Source organism: Gymnoscopelus braueri (assembly GCF_963280865.1).
Source record: "Gymnoscopelus braueri genome assembly, chromosome: 2".
NCBI classification, from domain to species: Eukaryota; Metazoa; Chordata; class Actinopteri; order Myctophiformes; family Myctophidae; genus Gymnoscopelus; species Gymnoscopelus braueri.
The window spans coordinates 21372655-21394430 of NC_137604.1; the positions used below are offsets into that span (position 1 = coordinate 21372655).

Consider the following 21776-nt stretch of genomic DNA (forward strand, 5'->3'; position numbering starts at 1 on the left):
TGCACATGCATTATTTGATGCAGTCATGTTTTGTGCGATGCAATTGAAAAGTGGAATGACCCACCTACAGACAGAGCCAGATAGACAGACAGAGTGAGAGAAACAGACAGCTCAACCTATTGCCATTGACAGGAATCAAACTCTCAACCTTCGGACTCACAGAATGAGACACTACAAGTAGTGCTATAGCTTCATCCAGGCTGAAGTTGTCTGTTGAAGATCATACACTTTTGCCTTCTGTCATGAACCAAGCCCCTGTTTCACTAACACTAAGATCACTCGTTCACAAACCATTTACCAATAGAGAAATTGTATGTCTCCTCGAAACCGAAACCAGTGAAAGCAGCCGATCTACAAGCTCACAAAACGTTGCTATCTGAAAAGTTGTGAGATTGTAGATCGGATATTTTCACAATGAAGTACGTCATACATTGAAAAAACATACTCTCAAATAAGCATTTCATGTTATCTTTACCGTTTGCATATGTATTCATTGATACAGTCATGTTTTTTGCAATTCAACTTAAATGAGTCTGCATCAAGTGAGGCTTGAACCGGCAACCTTGCGGTCGTGAGGCACTCGCTTAAGGGAGAAGCCATTGGACCAACAGACAAGAACCTGTGAAAAAGGAGATCACACAGATGATACAGTTTCACGCAAATAGCTGAAAAATCCTGGGTTTAAGTGTTTTTCAAACTGCTCAAAATTGCAGACAATCTAAGGGCGGAGCTTACTGGTTAACGTGATACATGTGTTCCTCATGAGTCAAGGCACATGTGTAAGCAGGTTTAATGGCTGTCGGCCAAACGAGGCATGACTTTTGCCTGTTTAAAGTTTGCATTTAAAAAAAATCGCTATAGCGCCCCCCTTTGACCAATTGGAGTAAGATTGGTTTCAGTGATATTTGGAATGACCCTCAACATTACCGCAAAGTTTCAAAGAAATGTGAGTCTGCATGTATGTGTTAGGGGCAGATGAATAATTGTCATAAAACTGCAATATTCATTGGCTCATTAAAGCTTCATTTTTTCACTTATGGAAAATCTTTTGCATCAGTTTTTCGGCATAGGTTCAAAGTTCATGTGTAAAACGTTTCGTGCAGATTACTAAAAAATCCCAGGAGGAGATAGGTTTGAACTGTTTTTCATATTATTCAAAATGGTGGGAGATCTAAAGGTCAGAGGTCAAAAGTCAGAGTGTGAAAGTTGTTGATCATGAGTAGACGCATATGTATATTGAAGTTTCATGGCTGTAGGTCAAACAGGGCATGAGTTGTACCTGTTCAAAGTTGGCATTTTGCTATAGCGCCACCTTTTGACGAAAGATTGTGAGAATTATTTCTTGATAGTTTTTCATGACCATCTACCATATGGCCAAGTTTCGTAAAAAGCGTATGCACGGTTCAGCCAGAACTGCCAAAAGTGGCGGAAGAAAAAAGAGGGGAACATTAAAACAGGTCCAGAGCTGAGAGCTCTGGCCCCGTAATAATAATAATTCCTTAATTCATTTAAATAAATACATAAACAAATAAATAGATAGATAGATGAATAGAAAGAAAGAAAGAAACAAAGAAAGAAAGAAAGAAAGAAAGAAACAAAGAAAGAAAGAAAGAAAGAAAGAAGAAAGAGAAATAAACAAACAAACCACCAAAAATTGCTTCTATAGCATCTGTGCAATGTTGTTTACAGTACATCTGAGTGCTGCTAGAGCAAAACTATTTTTATAACGCTTTGTTCTACACCTTTGGGACTGTAAACTCTGTCCAGAAGGAAGAAGCTGAAATGCACTGAGTTGTCATTTCAAAAGGAGCTGCTTATGGGCTGTAACTATAGTCTGCTGTACAGGGACAAACAGGGTTAAACTGTGACTCACCTATCAGCCTACTCACTCATTGCATGAATGTCTTCATTGAATAGTAGTTATACAATTCATTTGGAGGAGCATGGCATTGACTTCGAATTAGAACAAAAAGAAAATCTGTTATACAATGTGAGTGCTAAGCAGCACGTTATTTCTGACAGAAACATCATTTTGCTTTTAAAACCCTGAATAGACCGAATCATCGTGACATCACGTACATGTACAGAAAAGTGTCTTGTCCTTGTACCTAGCTTATTTTTTTCTTTTGGCTGTTTTTTGTTTGAATGTTTTTTCTCTCCATTTGTTCTTTGTTTTGTAAAAGGGTAAGCATAATAAGCAATTCCTTCACCCTATACCTATTTGTCAGAAATGTGGTTATTTTTCTTGATACATTTTGTATTTTTTTTGTACTACCTATTACCGTAATGTTACCACAACATTTACTGAAATAAACTAAACCGAACATCACCATGGCCAAAAAAAATATTATTTCCGGTGGATAAAACCGGCAGCATTGCATTGGAGCAGTATATTCATTAACCATATCTGGATCAGCCTCGTGTTCGCTCAGCCCTATGTTCCCTCAATCCCTAACAACAAAATGTTTTCATCCAAATTAGGCCATATGTTCTGGACACTTTATTTCAGTGGTGGAAAAAGTACTCAAATGTTTTACTTAAGTAGAAGTATCAATACCGCAATGTAGAAGTACTCTGTTACGAGTAAAAGTGCGGAATTCAAAATGTACTTCAGTAAAAGTACAAAAGTATTGGTATCAAAATGTACTTAAAGTAACAAAAGTAAGTACTAAAATGTTTGAAAATAGCAGATCTACAAGCTCATAACGCGTCGCGATGCAACACGTTGTGATCTTGTAGATCGGCTATTTTCAAATAGGCTAGGTATAAAATGTGGCTAAAGTGATTAATGTGGTTAATGTATGTTTTATAATGTAATCATTTATTTCTACAAAGTGACTAGTAACTAAAGTTTTCTTAATAATTATTATTATTAATAATTGTAGTGGAGTAAGAGTACAATATTTGCCTCTGAGATGTAGTGGAGTAGAAGTAAAAGTACTGAAAATTGGAAATACTCCAGGAAAGTGAAAGTACCTAAAGATTGTACTGAGTAAATGTACTTAGTTACTTTACACCACTGCTTTATTTTACACTGTGAAAATGTCCTCTTTCTACCTGCACCACCTGGTTATCAAACCACAGCAGCCATATACCTCACACCCCCACGCCCCAAACGGCTGTATTTTCCTCTCCTCAACTGGATTTGAATTGGGGGAAAAAAGCAGCACATTCATCACTGACAGAAATACCACCCCACTTTCCCAGAGTTTTAACCAGGATCCCGCCCCGGTAGTGATTTAGATAAATAGTTTTTCATTAGAAGCCAATAAACAGGCCGCGGAATCTCCATCAAGATTTTCTCATTGGCCCACTTCTTCCATTCTATGCCATTCATTATCCATCACAAAAGAAACACCAAAAGCCTCCCCTATTTCCTCCCAGTGTCTTGGGGCCTTGTCAGATATAATTTACGTCTTTTAAACTAAAATCATAACACTATAATATCGTAGTAAGTGACAGAGTCTATTATAAGTGGGAAATTGCATTTTTTCTTTTTTTCGCCTTGCTTTTCTCTAGGTCTCTGGGAAAGTAAAACTGTCGCGAGTCCTTGAAGAGTTTTACTATTTCAGTGGAGTTAACGTCACTCAGAGGTAAATGTAAGGTTGGCCGGAACCAAGATAATTTACCAATTGTATCATGCATTTCACATTAACCCATTAAGACGCAAGGAACGCATCTGTCATTTCAGATTTTAACCACTTCAACCATTATATTATACTTTGTCTATTCAGAAATAGCAGATCTACAAGCTCATAGCGCTTTGAGCTTGTAGATCTGTTTTTTTTTTTTTTTTTAAATCATGAAAATGTTTGCATATATTGTGAATAAATATGTTTTAAAGCGAACATTTGTGACTCAATTTGCTTCTGGGTATTCTACAAATGTCTTCTAAATCCTAAGAGTTGCTATAATGTTGCTATAATGAAGTGGTTCTCAAACCTTTTCATGTCTAGGACCACCCAAAATGATACGTATTTGGCCGCAGACCCCCATCTCAACATATGCTGTTCCAGGGATCCCCCCCCCCCCACAGAAGCAAATATTTGAGTTACAAAATGTTCGCTCTAAAAAAAATCTTTCACGATTTTTCGAAAATAGCAGATCTACAAGCTCATAACGCGGCACTCGGTGCCGCGTTATGAGCTTGTAGATCTTCTATTTTTGAATAGCCCAAAGAAATTAAAAATGACACAGATGTGTTCCCGGTCTTAATGGGTTAAAATTCACCCTTTCTCTCAGTTCTCATCTTATGCATCGTGAAGGTTATGCTCTCTTTTCCGTGTGACCCAGACCTTTGGGTTGCTGCACTGTTCAGCTCATCTCCTTTCAGAGGCTTTATTCACAAAGGCTCACAATGCACCCATTTCATACCGGGAATAGGATCTACTGTATAGAAAGTACTGTCGGACGGCTACCCTTCACAACCGAACAAGTGGTGGAAAGTACATTTACTTAAGTACTGTACTTTACTTGAGTATTTCCAATTTCCAATACTTTAACTTCTACTCCACTACATCTCGGATCCAAATATTGTACTTTACTCCACTGCATTTATTTGAAAACTTTAGTTACCAGTTACTTTGTGTATTTTGCTTATTATTACAAAATACATTACCCAATTCAGCCCTATACATTTCGGCCATTTGAAAATAGCCAACTCAATACAACTCATATGAGCTTGTAGATCGGCTATTTTCAAACATGAGTGATTTGAAAACTTGAAATGGGACATTCTGCATAATGAGTACTTTTACTTTTGGTACCATCCCCCATCTGGTCCTTGGTCTGCCCCGGGGTCTCTTCCCACTGGGACGTGCAGCGAGGACCTCCCTAGTGAGATGCTCGGGAGGCATCCGTACTAGATGCCCGAACCACCTAAGCTGGCTCCTTTCCAAGTGAAGGAGCAGCGGCTCTACTCCGAGTCCTTCTCGGGTGACTGAACTTCTCACCCTATCTCTAAGGGAGATGCCAGCCACCCGTTTGTGAAAACTCATTTTGTCCGCTTGTACCCGTGACCTTATTCTTTCGGTCATAACCCACACTTCATGACCATAGGTGAGAGTAAGAACGAAGACTGCTCGGTAGACCAAGAGCTTTGCCTTCTGGCTCAGCTCTCTTTTCGTCACCACAGTGCGACTGCAATACCGCTCCTGCTGCTCCGATTCTCCGGCTGATCTCCTGCTCCGTCCTCCCCTCACTCGTAAAAATGACCCTGAGATACTTAAACTCCTTCACCTGGGGCAAAGCCTCATTCCCTACCCGGACTGCGCAATCCGTCGGTAACCTGCTGAGAACCATGGCCTCAGATTTGGAGATGCTGATCCTCATCCCAGCCGCTGCACACTCGACATCGAACCTATCCAGTGAGAGCTGAAGGTCTCGGACCGATGGTGTCATCAGGACCACATCATCCGCAAAAACCAGTGAAGCAACCCTTAGCTCACCAAACCGTATACCCTCTCTGCCACGACTGTGTCTCGAGATCCTGTCCATGAATATCAGAAACAGGATAGGTGACAAGGCGCAGCCCTGGCGGAGGCCAACCCCCACCGGAAAAGAATCCAACTTACTACCGAGCACACGGACACAGCTCTCGCTTTGGCCGTACAGATATTGGATGGCCTTCAACAAGGTCCCCCTCATCCCATATTCCTGCAGCACCTCCCACAGAAACCCCCGGGGGACATGGTCATATGCCTTCTCCAAATCCACAAAACACACGTAGACCGGATATGCATACTCCCAGGCCCTCTCCAGGATCCCTGCCTGGTACTTTAAGTACATTTTGATGCCAATATTTTTGTACTTTTACCCATGTACATTTTGAATTCCGGACTTTTACTTGTAATTGAGTATTTCTATATTGCAGTACTGATACTTTTACTTAAGTAAAAATTGGAGTACTTGTTCCACCACTGCAAACTGAGTAAAAGCCAAGAGAGATGCAATATGTCTTCACCCAAAGCATTTAGCCTAACAACGCTGTCTGTCTTCTATGACAAGGAAGACAGACAGCGTTGTATTAGGCTAATGCTTACACAGAATTTATGTGATTAGCAATCACTTTTCCACGAGCAATTGCAAGGTAAGTCACCGTTGCAATAACCATTTTCTCTCCTGCCTGCTAAAATAACACCCCCCAAAAAAAACAAATTACTCACCGACAAACTCGCAAGGCTTGATAGCGCTAGCGAGGAGTGATTAAGACTCGCCTCAGCAGCCACTGTGAGCCGGCGAAGATGCAAGGGAGTGAGGAGAGTAACAATGGTGGAATCGATAGACTTTGGAGGCATAACCTTTGTGCGTTATCACTTGAATGTTGAGCTACAGATAGGCTGGAGCGTGGACTGGAGCTATATAGAACCTAATATCGCCCGTATTTTTTTGCAATTACCGCTGCTATCAATGGACCCAAAAATTTGAGAGAAGAGGACACCCACCATCTAATGAATCATGTCAAGCTCTATAGATCAATTGAGCTGCAGGTGTTTGACTGAAGGCTATACTGACCCGAGGTGTCAGTGTGAAAAGGCTTACTAACTGTGTCTGAAGTCTCAATCACAGAGCCATTTAATCTATTTAATCTATTTAAAAAAAATGGTGTCCATCCCCAATGGATTTTATTCTTCTTCTTATTTTTTGTGTGACTTACATTTTAATTAATCTATCAACCATTCGATCACTGTGTGAACATAGAGTATAAATAGGCCCTACACACTGTCAAAACTATAAATCCATTTGCCATTGGAACATTTTTAATTTCAGTTTTTTTTCATGTCCTATTAAATGTTGGGAATCATAGAAATGTCCATATTGGTTGTGCAATTTGACCCACCGGTTTTGAAAATATATATTGCTTATAGAGTGATGTCTTGCAGAGATACAGCGAGCTGAGACGACTGAAAGGGACATTTCTTTGATCTGTTCAGTGGTGGAAAAAGTACTCAAATTCTTTACTTAAGTAAAAGTACCAATACTGCAATATAAAAATACTCTGTTACAAGTAAAAGTTCTGAATTAAACATTTACTTGAGTAAAAGTACACAAGTATTGGCATCAAAATGTACTTGAAGTACCAAAAGTAAAAGTACTAAATATTTGAAAATAGCCTATGTATAAAATAGGGCTAAAGTGGTTAATGTATGTTTCATTATATCATAATTTATATCTGAAAAGTAACTAGTAACTAAAGTTTTCAAATAAATGTAGTGGAGTAAAAGTACAATATTTGCCTCTGAGATGTAGTGGAGTAGAAGTAAAAGTATTGGAAATTTGAAATACTCAAGTAAAGTACAAATACCTCAAAATTGTACTTAAGTACAGTACTTAAGTAAATGTACTTAGTTACTTTCCACCACTGGATCTGTTACATTTGAACACCTGTCCCATCATGCATTGCTGAAAGGTGGGGGTCTGAGGGGGGCCGGGTAAATGTACCAAAGTGTACAAAGGAAGCTAAACGGGTCCATTTGGGTATACATGTGTATACTCTGGGGTTACAAAATGGATTAAAGAACACTAAGGATTTTACAGCCATCTGGACGGCCCCTATAGCTGCACATGTGCAGAAGATTCATGAAGGGTGTCATTTTTAACCCATTAAGACCTGGAACGCATCCGTGTCATTGTTTGATTTTTTTGGCCGCTATGAGCTTGTAGATCTGCTATTTTTGAAAAATCGTGTAAATGTGTGCAAATCTTATAATATATATATCTTTTTTTAAACATTTTTAACTCAGATCTTTCCTTCTGGGGGGTCCCTGGAACAACATATTTTGAGATGGGGGTCCGCGGCCAAATACATATCATTTTGGGGGTCCTTGACATGAAAAGAAATTGAGGACCGCTGATATGATATAGCAATTTTTTTTTTTAAACTGTCAAGATTTAGAAGACATTTCTGGAGGAAGCAAAGATTTGAGTTAAAATGTTTGCTTTAAAAAAACAGATTTTCACAATGTTTCAAAAATAGCAGATATACAAGCTCATAGCGCGGCACTCGGTGCCGCGCTATGAGCATGTATATCTGCTATTTTTGAATAGCCAAAGACATCTAAAATGGCACAGATGCGTTCCAGGTCTTTAAGGTTTAAAAGCTTCGAGCGAAATGTCACCACCATCATTCAAATCTATAATGTGCTCCTTTTAAAAGGTCACAATTTAAACTTTTCACGGACTGATTGAGTGAAATACTTCCGAGTAACTCTGCATGATGTTCTCAGCATGTCCACGTATTGATTCCGGTATTGCATGTCAACCAGTCGATCATAACAGTTGTGCCTGTTGTGAAATGCTACCGTTTGTTGTCTTCTTCTGTGCAAGAGTACATTCATCCACCCATGCAGATTTCACATTGAAATAATGAGATAGGAGATAAGGTCAGGTGTGTGCGTGCGTGCGTGCGGGAAAGAAATCATGGGTCATTTACATTTTACTGATGACAATGCTACAGTATCTCACTGATTGATACAATTGAGAGAGAGAGAGAGAGAGAGAGAGAGAAAGAGAGAGAGAGAGAGAAAGAGAAAGAGAAATAGAGAGAGAGAGAGAGAGAGAGAGAGAGAGAGAGATAGAGAGAGAGAGAGAGAGAGAGAGAGAGAGAGAAGCAGCTAGAGGATTTGAAATGATTCTGATTTGCAGACAGTGATACCGATTTTTTAATCGGTCAGGATGTCCAGATTTTTGGGGTCTTGGCCATAAAAAACGGTCAAAACCGGCAACTATACCGGACTAATGCGACCTCTGATATATATATATATATATATTTAACATCAAACATATTCCCATATCGCTGACTACGCAATGTACCTTGAAAGTCCAGTACAGTTTACCTACACAATAGCAGTCATTTTAGAGGATACATTCAGCAGAGTTCATGAAACATTGAGCAGCAATGCACAAAAAGTAACATTTTCTCCCAATTGCATATCTAGCTCTTTGGAATGAAGCCCTGTGCTGTATATATATCATTCCCTTCTAGGCAAGTTGGCTTTACTAGTTTGCTCCTTGGGAGGGAATCAATAATGTTCATCTTATCTTACAAACTTTTAAATAACACACAACAAAAACAACTACTTCGTATCAGCAAAATAAAGAATGTATGGGGCCGCCACCTCCCAGTTAAAAGGAGCAGTGTGGCACAACAATCCACCTTGGGTTATCATCAATTCCTATTCCTATTTGTTAGTCATACGTAGTGGTGGAAAAAGTACTCAAATGTTTTACTTAACCCATTAAGGCCTGAGGCGATTCTAAAAAAAAATTCTAAATCCTAACAGTTTTTTGAAAAAAAATCAAAAAAAATGTTTCAATAATTTTCAAAAATAGCAGATCTACAAGCTCGTAGCGCGGCACTCGGTGCCGCGCTATGAGCTTGTATATCTGCTATTTTTTAATAGCCTAAATAAATCTAAAAGTGACACAGATGCGTTCCAGGTATTAATGGGTTAAGTAAAAGTATCAATACTGCAATGTAGAAATACTCTGTTACCAGTAAAAGTCCGGAATACAACATGTACTTAAAGTACCAAAAGTAAAAGTATTCATTATGCAGAATGTCCCATTTCAAGTTTTCAAATGTATAACAATGTATAACGTGTCGCGACGCATTGTGAGCTTGTAGATCTGCTATTTTCAAATGGACGAAATATAGTATAGGGCCGAAGTGGTTAATGTGTGTTTTGTAATAATAATCAAAATCTTCAAAGTAACTAGTAACTAAAGTTTTTATATAATTGTAGTGGAGTAAAAGTACTATATTTGCCTCTGAGATGTAGTGGAATAGAAGTAAAAGTATCGGAAATTGGAAATGCTCAAATAAAGTACAAATACCTCAAAATTGTACTTAAGTACAGTACTTAAGTAAATGTACTTGGTTACGTTCCACCACCGGTCGCATCACGATGCGTCGTGAGCTTGTAGATCTGCTACTTTTGCCGAAAGGACGCCGGCGCGCAACCAGGTATATAAATCAGGCTCAATGCTGACCTGGTTTGGCAACCCTATTTCAAGTGAAGCTTTTCAGGTTCAACAGCGCTGATCGGAGCAGACGTTTGACTCTCTCCATGAGATTAGGTGCTAAAGAGAAGCCATAGTGGTGGCTGTTATCCATGTAACCCAAAAGTTTTTCCTGGAAAGTTATCCAACTATCTGTCCAGAGTATGATAATGGCTTAACCTTGGGAAGAGTTCAGCTGAGGTGACTTTTTTTTGCTTTGCCGTTCAAATCGAGCAGTCCAGCCTTAACCCATTCAGACCGGGAACGCATAAGTGTGTCATTGGAAGATTGCTTTGGCTATTCAAAAATATATAAGCTCATAGCGTGGCACCGAGTGCCGCGCTATGATAGCCTGACACTCAGCCTGACACTCAGCCTGACACTCAGCCTGAATTTTCATTTCGTTTCACTCCATTGTTCAGTCTGAAAGCCCTCTCAGTGCAGACGTTTTCTGAGGTGGGGGCGTGGCCAAAGTTGGACTCTTTGGCGATTGGTTCATACTGGATTATCCCGATCCTGATTCGTCGTACAGATTTTCAACCGAGAAACCCCCGCCTTCGACACCGTCACCAGACCCTGAATGCGAGGCAAGCGATTCAGGCTAGCGCTATGAGCTTGTAGATCTGCTATTTTTGGAAAAATCGTGGAAAATGTGTGCAAATCTTTGAAAGCGAAAATGTTTTACTCAACTCTTTGCCTCTGGGGGATTCTACAAATGTCTTCTAAATCCTAACATTAAAAAAAAAAACTTATGTTGCTATAATATCAATGTTTCTCAAACTTTTACATGTCAAATACCACCCAAAATGACATGCATTTGGCCATGGACCCCCATCTTAAAATATGTTGTTCCAGGGACCTCCCCAGAAGAAAATTGTTTAGTTAAAAATAGCTTTAAAATATATATATATCAAATATGTGCACACATTTTCACGATTTAAAAAAAAATAGTGCCGTGCTATGAGCTTGTAGATCTGCTATTTTTGAATAGCCAAATAAATCTTAAAATGACACAGATGCGTTCCCGATCTTAATGGATTAATTGTAACAGGATATGAAAGTCACACAATGCTGCACCTCAGATCTGCATCTGTTTAACACTGAGTCATCTCAGGAGGTCAGCTGAGGGAACGCTGTATTTTCAAGGAAAACCTTTTTTTGTTTGTTTTGTTTTCCTGCTCAATACCCAGTACTTACACTACAGCACACCATTGTGCCAAACAGAAAATAAACACAATGTATAATTTACTATGGTTGGAATAGTGCCAATTCTTTTCAAACTTCAAATGGCATCTATAGGCCCTATCTTGCAAGCTATAAAGGTATAAAGATTAAAATTGCATGGCCTCTGCAGAAACATGCATTCATGTTTTGATGTGCTGGAGATCAGAAGAAGGATAATTTTGTAATATTTACTCTTTCTTCTTCATTTCAACGCTAACATCATATAAAAATATGGTCTCATTTCTACGATCAGTCTACTCTGTGTGTGTTCCTCCAAATGGTCTGAAATTGCGGTTATAATTTGAATTGTTTAACTGAAGACATTATGCAATTAAGGCTTTCTCAGGGTGTAGCCCTACAGCATACTGTATGTGCTTTATAAGTAGTTATTCTCATTATGTATCATCTTACTTTAGCTTTTGTAAAGGACCTTGAGATCTAACAGTAAAACGTGTGTGTGATCAAACGTGATTTATGAAAGAACAAATAAATCTCCCTACAGAGTCAGTCTTTAATTAAAACATTACGCCCTTATCCCTCACTGTGCCCGTGCTGGAACATGTACAGTACATCTCCTATGCACAACCAAACTTTTAGACGTAGTTAAAAATACATAGTATATCCATATTAGGGACCAGTCGAAATTTACATAAGGGGGGGCATGGAGGAAATGTATGTGCCCTGATCTAAAATGCCATGACCCTCCCTTTGACAAAAAAAAAAATCAATGACCCTCCCCAAGTGATTACAAAAAAAAGAGTAACCCTCCCCGCCTAGAAGTGTCACGATATATTGTGTCACGATATAGCCTATCGTGGTATTAAAATGTGATGATAGGTATTGTCATGATGTCATACTGTATCGTAATATTTTTTTTATTGTTTTTTTAATAAAAAAAAAACACTTTCTTTTTTTTTGCCGGTGAAAGTTAGGAGTTTTTACTGTATGATATGAAAAGTAAAGCTTATCATAATCATAGTAATTATTAATCATGTCCTCCATCATATTCAAGGTATTTTGGAGAGAAATGAAACAGACTCCAGTCAGTCACTTTCAGTTTAAAGCACTGCAGAGGGGAGGTGTTGTGTGTCAGCTGATGCTCGTTGACGCTCGTTAATGTGACATGCATCTGCACTCTCAAATAGGCCTACATCTAATCTAAGATTGTATTTATACTGTATCTGGTATTATAGATTTTTTTTAGCTGTTGGAAATAACTAGGCTGCACTTGGTTGGTAAAGTCCAGATGACAAAAATATGATGTTTGTGGAATTAAAGTTATGCAGTCTTATATTATATTATATTTGTTATATTAGTGTCTATCTGTCCTCTGAAACAATGGGTTTATAGTTAGTGAGAACTTCACTTCTCCATTAAGCTTGCACAAATGTATTTATTTGTGTGTACAAAGCACTTTGTAATTGTTTCTAACTTGCTTTATAACGTTATTTATAAGATGATGGCCAATGTTGATGATACATGGGAAAGAACATTAATAATATATCATATCGATATCATGCCCAACATGTATCGTATTGTGAAATTCTTGACACCCCTAACCCTCCCCATCAAATACAACATGACATTTAAAACTGATATGTCCAATGTTTTGCTTTCCACATTGATTAGAACATTGCTGTAGTGTAGTCAGTCTTGCTAAATGCACAGTGTATCTGTAGTAGTGGTAGCAGAATGGATAGTGTTCTCATCTTACATGTGGGAAACCCATTGAATCCTGGTCAGAAAGTTGAATATTTGGTAACCAGTAGTTTAAAACTTTTGTCACTCTGCCCTTTTAATTATCAACTACAGTGACTACAACTACACTGTTGCCTACATAAAACAAATTAGGCTATCAATTATGGCCTGATGCTTCTGGTTTTACCTGTGGAGCTAGGCATCTATATGTCACAGGGTGAATGGAGATCCAGGGTGATTGAAGACAGAGCGCTTGTTTTTAGGCACGGGGCTTCGGGGCGAGGCGGGGCTTTTCGAGATAGGGTTTATTAGCGAGGCTCGATCGCGAGGAGGAGGAGGAGAAGGAGGACGCGGCGCTGCGAGGCGGGGGTTTATTACGTGAGGCTCGCGAGGAGTAGCTCCTCGCGAAATAAACCGTCCTCCTTCTCCTCGGGGAAGGAGGACTGTTTATTTCGCGAGGAGGAGCTCCTCCTCGCGAAATAAACCGTCCTCCTTCTCCTCCTCCTCGGAGGAGAAGGAGGACGGGGAGAGGCGGGGCTTTGATGTGCCGACGCGGACCTGTCTTTTGTTGTTCCCATAGAGGTATAATATAACTAGAGGGCGGATTGCCCCGCCCCCAGCTATCATTTCAATGAATGTGCTCAGTGGCGTTTTGAAGCACCCGGAAACCTGCCGGAAGTAGAATTATTGGTTTGATTTTGTACATCCATAGAGTTATGAGCATGCGCACTAGTGTCCTTTTTGCGTTCTACGGCAGCCTGTGTGTCAAGGATTGAACGCGAGATATTTATTTAATACACTCGAGATGCCTATGTATATGTAAATGCATATGTGTTTATGTATAATATGTTTACATATTTATATCTATATATACAAATATCTCTCAGTATGTTTTGCTCGCGCATGTATTTCTCCCCGCCTGCAGTTCCAGCTTTGGCCACTGGGGTGGCAGCTTCAATGTTTCTCAGCAACTCTGGGGGCTTGGTTGTTCCCCCCCACATAGCAACCAGGAAGCTACGCTAGGGGAACGCTGAACACGCGTGCACACGCACACGCTTGTCCACGACGGAGGCGCGCCGACTTAGTGGAGCTTGAGGCCGAGGAAGCGCGCCCTCGCGCCTCCAGGCGCGAGTGCCCGCGCTGACCGGCCGATGCTCTACTAGTCGACTCAGCGCCGTTTGAGTTGTAAACCGATAGGGACAGAATAGTTCTTTTCATGGATCACTGTGTGTGTGTGTGTGTGTGTGTGTGTGTGTGTGTGTGTGTGTGTGTGTGTGTGTGTGTGTGTCAGGGAGAAAGTAAAACAAAAGCCAGAACACAATAAAAGTATCTTAACAGTCCTGCTTTCAATAAACCAAAAAAAGCATGAGCGCGTGCGCTTGTGTGTGTGTGTGACTGTGTGTGTGACTGTGTGTGTGTGGTCGCAGCCATATATGTTTGTGCACAAGCCTGGCTTGTGGCTCCCTCTAGTGTTGCTTCTACAGAATTGCTGGGTGGGTGGTAAAAACGAACGCGCCTTCTTCAATCTACCTGGTTCTCCATTCACCCTGTAACATATACACAACTGTCCATATAGATCCACATTAATCACATGCACAGAATTACTTCAAATGATTATGAATATCCAGTTATAGTAGGCCTATTTATAATGCATCTCTCCAATAACGCCTGTTGAAGTTTTGCTTAATTGTTCAACCACCATCGTTAAGACGCTGAATAGATTTGACTGGGTCGTTCACACTCGCTGTGCGTTGATGGCTTGTTAACGACCGTCATTGATTCTAAATAGACAAGGTGTTACTTGATTTGAATTCTTTGTATCTTTTGAAATGGAGAGGGGTCATTGACCACTGTTCTGCTGTACTAAAAAGGTATATAAAAAACGGACTATTTTATCAATTCAAAATTGCATGACCCTCCCTTGGATTCAAAGTAAAATTAGCTGACCCTCCCTTGGACCAAAATTAGAAAGGCATGACCCTCCCCTATTTTCCTCCATGCCCCCCCTTATGTAAATTTCGACTGGTCCCTTACTCATTTCATGGATGGAGATGATACGGGTCAGTTTCGCTTTAAAACTGGGATTTGTTTAACACTATACTTTGTGAGGAAATAATCTGACTCGATGCGTTATTTTCATATTTACACATCGATTTATATTCTGCTGAGGTGAATTATAAGTAAGCTATCGCACTTCCCGGTCAGTTCGCTCTCATTGGCTTTTTGCTTGTGCTCCACTTTCCATCATTGTTCCTTTCACACTACAACATTTCAAGTCATGAATATCAAACATGTTTGATATTTACAATGCAAAATTGTGGAGTCTTCGATCCAGTCGGTGACATTATACCATTATGTCTGTAAACCCCTCACACTACAATAATGTGGGCAAATAATCGGTTGAGCGCAGCCTCGTATAGGGAACACACACTCGCGAATGTCGGGAGGGGCAGCATTAGTAACTCAGTAACAGTGGTGTAAAGTAACTGAGTACATTTACTCAAGTACTGTACTTAAGTACGATTTTGAGGTACTTTTACTTTACTGGAGTATCTCCAATGTAGGCAATAGTTTGATGTCACATATCAAATCAAATTAGCCTCTAGTCTTGGTATCATTATGGACAGTATGTACTGTATATGAACAAAGACATACTTTTCTAACTTCTGTTTACTGAGTTGAACTAAAATCACAAGTAATGTGTCTCACCTTTCTCTTGTTAGTTGGACAGACGTAGAGATAGCTCAGGACGGTCTTGGATCCAACTTTGTCGTTCATTCTCTCATACGTGGACCCGTAGTCTGTAGATCTGAATGAACAAAAGCATCGTTTCAGACTCAAGTGTGGCAAAGCAGTAGGAATAACGTCTCACACAACATTTGAAGCTGAACACAGTGAAAGAGTTCATTTAACTCTGAGGGCCAGATACAGTACATCGAACGACTGCAACGTGGATGTAATTATGCAATGCCAGTGAGTGAATCGGAACGCCTTTTAGTCACGTATTGTATTTGTATTTGAAGCAGAGCTTGAGAGGTGCAGTGGAATGGTTGGATTTGTGCAAGACAGACAGACAGACAGACAGACAGACAGACAGACAGACAGACAGAAGTTTTCATCCTGCCAGAAAGTGATTGCAGCTCCTACCCGGTAACTGAAACTTTGTTTCTGGCTAAATTACTTCACTTCACGCTTGAAGGGTTATATTTCAAACATTATAGCCCAATCAGACCAATTCACCAGTGGGCATACATTTAAAATGCCATAGATGCCATAACTGAAAGCTTGGTTCTGGCTCAAAATGAATTGATGTCATTTATTTCAAACATTATAGCCCAATCAGACCAATTTACAAGGGGTAGATAGGTAGGTAGGTAGGTCTGGTCGTGTGCATGCTAGTTTTGTTAACTTTCTGCTTGTCTAACGCCCGGGATTCTAACCCAGGTCTCCCGTGTGGAAAGCCAACATCTTAAACACTGAGCCAAAGGGAATTCCCTATCGCTCGGGGGAGATATTAGCGTTTCAGGCCACCAGGCTGAGGTTGGGAGCCACTCTGTTACACTTGATTTTATGCCAGTGTTTTTTTTGCCACTGTTTTATTGTGTATTTTATACATTATTATTATTTTTTGTTGTTGTTTGTTTTTGTTTTGTTCTGTAAAGCAGTGTCTATCAACCTTTTTTGTGCCAAGGCACACCTGGCATAGCCAAAAAATCCCAGGGCACACCTAGATATACGGTATATATAATTATATATATATATACGGTATATCTATATACACACACTAGGGTTGTGCCGATTTTCACATTTCACGAAACGATACGATACGATATTGGGCACACAACTTCGATACGATACGCACTTTTTTATCATGAAAATATATGGGGGAGAAAAAAAGCAAATGCAAACAAATATTTCTGTTTTTGCATTATTCAGACATGCAAACTTGTAGCTTTTCAGCTTCCACTAGCCGTTTTGAATCCAAATAGGGCAATAGTGTGACACCTGACCCGAAAAAAAACAGCATGTTGTCACCCTTTTCACCTCGGGGCTGTTTGCATGCCTGATTATTATTATTGTTTAAAAAATTTTTTTTTTTTCTCAAAATGATTTTTTTTCCAAACCTCCTTCAAACGGCGCGGCACACCTCAGCAGTAGCCCCGGCCCAAAATTGGGACGTTTGCCAGGGTTGATATACACTGCTGTAAAGCACTTTGCGCTGCATTTATGTCATGAAAGGTGCTATATAAATAAAGTTTATTATTATTATTATTATTATTATTATTGAAAGCCCGCTTGAAAATGGCAGCTTCACATAGGAGTGCGGTGTGGGACGATTTAGTCAAGATTGACGATAAAACAGTGAAATGCAAATTGTGCAGCACAAAGGATGGGTATCGACATCAGTGATGTCAAATCACATTAAGGCGAGACACCCAAAAGCCTTCACCCAAGCAAAGCTGCATGGTAGACTTCCCTGTGAAACCTTGCCATTGTGATGACCGGCGGGCAGAAAAAAATCACTGATTTGACAGCCACGATGATAGCTGAAGATGCCTATTAGAGTCGTGGGGAAAGGCTTCCGTGAGCTGATCAGTGGTGGAAAAAGTACTCAAATGTTTTATCTAAGATTTTTATTCTAGGACCTACGGTTCAAAAGTTATAGGCCAAAAACGTAAAGTGGGCTGTTATAGCGCCACCATGAGGCCGAATGGTGTGATTATTTATTTAAATAATTTCGGACTAAATTATAAACCTCCCCTCCAAATCTGGTAACTCTAGCTCTTACGGTTTCTGAGAAAAAAATACTTGAATTTTAGTTTTTTCACTTTTCCATTAAAGTGGATGGGGACATTTAATGCACTAATAAATCAATATCAATAAAACTATCCAACCAATCTCTTAACAAGATACAAGCACACGATTCCCGGTGAGGCCGGTCATTTTGACATATGGCACTAAATTGGGAAAAATAAACTGTGGGAGGAGTAGCGAATAGAAAAAAAGTTTATCTAGAGAGAAAGTTTCTGTAAAACAATAGTCTGGTTGCCCATTCGGGCAACCACACTAACTAAAGTTTTCAAATAATTGTGCAATAATAAAAGTGCAATATTTGCCTCTGAGATGTAGTGGAGTAGAAGTAAAAGTACTGAAAATTGGAAAAACTCCAGTAAAGTAACAAGACCAGGAGACCTGGTTCTGCCAGACCCAGAATGAAGTCCTAGTATGTAACACACCTACAAACCACTTTATAACTGAAAAGCATAAATCATTTTATAATTTTTGTGACATAATAATGATGTCATGAATAGTTCGTGACGAAAGGGGACGAAAGGGGGACAGACTTTTTTTGGCAAAGTGACCATGCCCATGTATGGAGAAAACAGATACAAAGCCTCATGTAAGCCCGACCCCTTGGGTCTGGCAAAAACAACCAGCAGGTAGAACATGACAGAGGATTTACTTGGAACTCCCACTTTCAGGGTAGGCATTTTTTGCCTATGTGGTGAGTCACTAACCTCACTCCGTCAAATGGAAGAAGCTTGCGACACACATTTTGTTTCACAGCGTACTTGCATCTGAGACTCCGGGCGCAGAATCGATGACAGACGGAGTTTCATTTTTTCAAGCTACTAGGCAGGTGATTGGATGATCCCGCCCCTAGCAGCCGCTGATTGGTTCGGATGCGCAGCAGTTCGGGCAGCTTTACTCTGTGAGCAATCCCAGACCCTCCTTCCTGAAACCAAATGCAAATGAGATTTCCGGAGGGAGGGGGGGTTTACCAGGCTAGAGAGTCACTTCATGGATCAATTTCATGACTTTTGCAGTAAAAGTACAACTTGGCCCAAGTTGTACTTTTACTGCAAAAGTAAAGACATGTCCTCTTTTGGGGTGCTGTCCGGCCTGTCCGGGGGGGGTTTATAAAATCCTTCAAATGTCCGGTGTTTTGGGATTATTATTATTTTTTTACAATGAAAGCGCTAACTATGGTACTTCCGTAACCCCGGTTTTGTAAATTGCGAACGAGTTGTTCACATTGTTAGTGTTGCCATGTCCGAATATTTACAGCAACACAGACAGTCACACACACTCACACAGACACACACTGAACAGCATACATCGCGCTCAGCGGTGCCTGTCATTCATTGCTCCCCGACTGAGAAAAGTTACACAGACAGAGGCGGAGAAAATGCCGAAACGCAAATGCAACTTCACAGATGAAATGCGCAAAAAGTACCCGTGTTTTCGTCTGGGTCGTGACAAATGTGAAGCAGAGTGTACTGTTTGCAAAGCAGGAATATATGTCTCCGTGGCAAATAAAGGTTCGTCAGACCTGCAAGCCCATACTGCCACTTCAAAGCTCAAGAAAGCTGTGCAAGGCGAGACTTCTTCTGCCAAATTGACCGACTATAATAATGTATAATAATGGGGTACCTTACTTGTTCTAAGATAAGTCTAAGACTTGAGAGAGAGGTTATTTAATTACAAAAAAAAGCTAAATGTTCATACAGAACTTAACATTAAATATTATAGAGCATATTTGTATGAGAGTGATTATTTTGTTATCTACCTCTCTTTTCTTTTTGTTTAAATGTTGAGGCATTATTTATATGTTTTACATTAGCCATAGGAGACATTATTTTGAAGAATGAGCTATAACATTGAAGAACAGGCTACTTCTCTATTTTCTTTTGTTTATAATTAACAGGTTTTGAGGCATTTTTTACATTTTTACATTATAGACATGAGAGGTTATTTTGAATGATGGGGTACCTCACTTGTTCTAAGATAAGACTTGTTGAGAGAGAGATGTTATTTTATTTTGTTAAAAAGCTGAATTATTAAGCTGTGATTATTTTGTTATCTGAAACAAACAGAGGAGACATGCTTTAAATAAATAAATATATTATTTATAAAGCAATATTTTCAGTACCTGAAAGAGGCCCAGAATTAACCGAATTAAGGTACCAAAAAAAAAACCCAAAAGTTACAAATCCGGGGGAAAACCGCAGCATTCGTTGGGTGTCTTTTTGGGAATTCAGAATATGGTCACCCTAAACTTGGCACAATCCATTTCATGAAGGGGACATCCTAAAGATATGAAAAAACAATGTCCCGTTTTGTTCTACCCCGGGGAGGGGTATCTCAAAAACTAAGGCTCTTTTTGAGGGTTTGTTCCTGCACTAATAGCTCGTTTTCAGCAAAAACGCAATATGGGAAAATGAAATCCGAGATAGACGTGTGTTTATGAATGTGATAACATTGCAGCGGACCACCGGGTGAAAATGTTTTAGATGACGTAATTTCCGGGTGGATCCTTCTCTCTAAGTTAAAGCATCATTCATAGGTGTTGGCGAAGAGTGCCCTCCAGGGTAATCACTAAAAAACAAGACCAGGAGACCTGGTTCTGCCAGACCCAGACTTCACATGACGTGTCAGCCTGTGTCTATGCCCATGTATGGACGAAAGGGGGACAGACAGACTTTTATGGCTGGGGCCTAAGGACAAAGTGACCAAAACCAGTTTTTTTGCCCATGTATGGAGAAAACAGGTACAAAACATGCCCATGTATGGACGAAAGGGGGACAGACTTTTATGGCTGGGGCCTAAGGACAAGGTGACCATGCCCATGTATGGAGGAAACAGGTACAAAGCCTCATGTAAGCCAGACCCCCCCTGGGTCCGGAAAAAAATACCCCAAAATTGTACTTAAGTACATACATGTACTTAGTTACTTTACACCACTGTGGATATTAGAGTTGTCGAGGGGAAAGGCTTCCGTGAGCTGATGTGTGCTGCATTCACCTAGCTGGGAAAGCATTTGAAACGAGGTGCTCAAGGTCATCTCTGACTTCTTACGGTAATTATTGCATGTCTGCTTACATTTTAGGCTGCATTTTGACAACTTCTTGATTTTCTCGGCACATCTTCAAGGCCTTTCCCGTGTTTGTGTCTCCTTGCTGGAATTAATGTCAGTTCCGTAGACTCCACTACAACCTTTCTTTAATATAGCCTGTCTATGCAAATTTTGCGCCCACTCTTTATTCCTGGAATACATTGGACACATCTGACAAGACGGAATGTCTTGCTTCTCCTTTTGGTGGCCATTTTAATAACAGTTCAGAACAGCCACACCACCCGCGTGGCACCACCGACCACCCGCGTGCAGTGCTGTAAAGTAACTAAGTACATTTACTCAAGTATTGTACTTAAGTACAATTTTGAGGTACTTTTACTTTACTGGAGTATTTCCAATTGTCTTTACTTTTACTTCTACTCCACTACATCTCAGAGGCAAATATTGTACTTTACTCCACTACAATAATTTTAACACTTTAGTTACTAGTTACTTTGAAGATATAAATATATTACATTATAACATACATTAACCACTTTAGCCCTATTTTATTCCAAGGCTATTTTCAAACGTTTTAGTACTTCTACTTTTGGCACTTTAAGTACATTTTGATACCAATACTTTAGTACTTTTACTCAAGTAATTTTGAATTCCGGCTTTTACTTGTAACAGAGTATTTCTACAATGCAGTATTGATACTTTTACTTAAGTAAAACATTTGAGTACTTTTCCCACCACTGACGGCTCCCCATATGCAGCATGGCTCGATGCTTGCACCACAACTAGACAGTGTGATAGGGTGGTGCACCCTATCAGTGCCTATAGCCGCTGTTTTCATATTGCACATAATCAAGATAATTCCCCAATCAAATATGTATTTATTTAGTTTTTACAATGGTTCAGATTGTTGCTTTTTCAACAGTTTTTGCCTTAAATTAAATAAAACCATTTTAATAGCTGATGGTTAATCGTTATCAAAGGCACATTCAGTGTGGAA

At 39.8% G+C, this 21776-nt stretch overlaps 1 protein-coding gene across 1 annotated transcript in view; it reads right to left on the reverse strand.

The window, feature by feature from the left end:
* Positions 1-15714, reverse strand: part of sorcs3a (sortilin related VPS10 domain containing receptor 3a) — a gene marked incomplete at its 3' end in the record, with an annotated part of 175460 nt that extends 159746 nt beyond the window's left edge. Inside the window, exon 1 of the mRNA XM_080447921.1 lies at positions 15631-15714. Coding sequence (XP_080304047.1) covers positions 15631-15699 — 69 coding nt within the window. The 5' untranslated portion in view covers positions 15700-15714. The remainder of the gene's footprint in view (positions 1-15630) is intronic.
* Positions 15715-21776: the final 6062 nt, after the last annotated feature.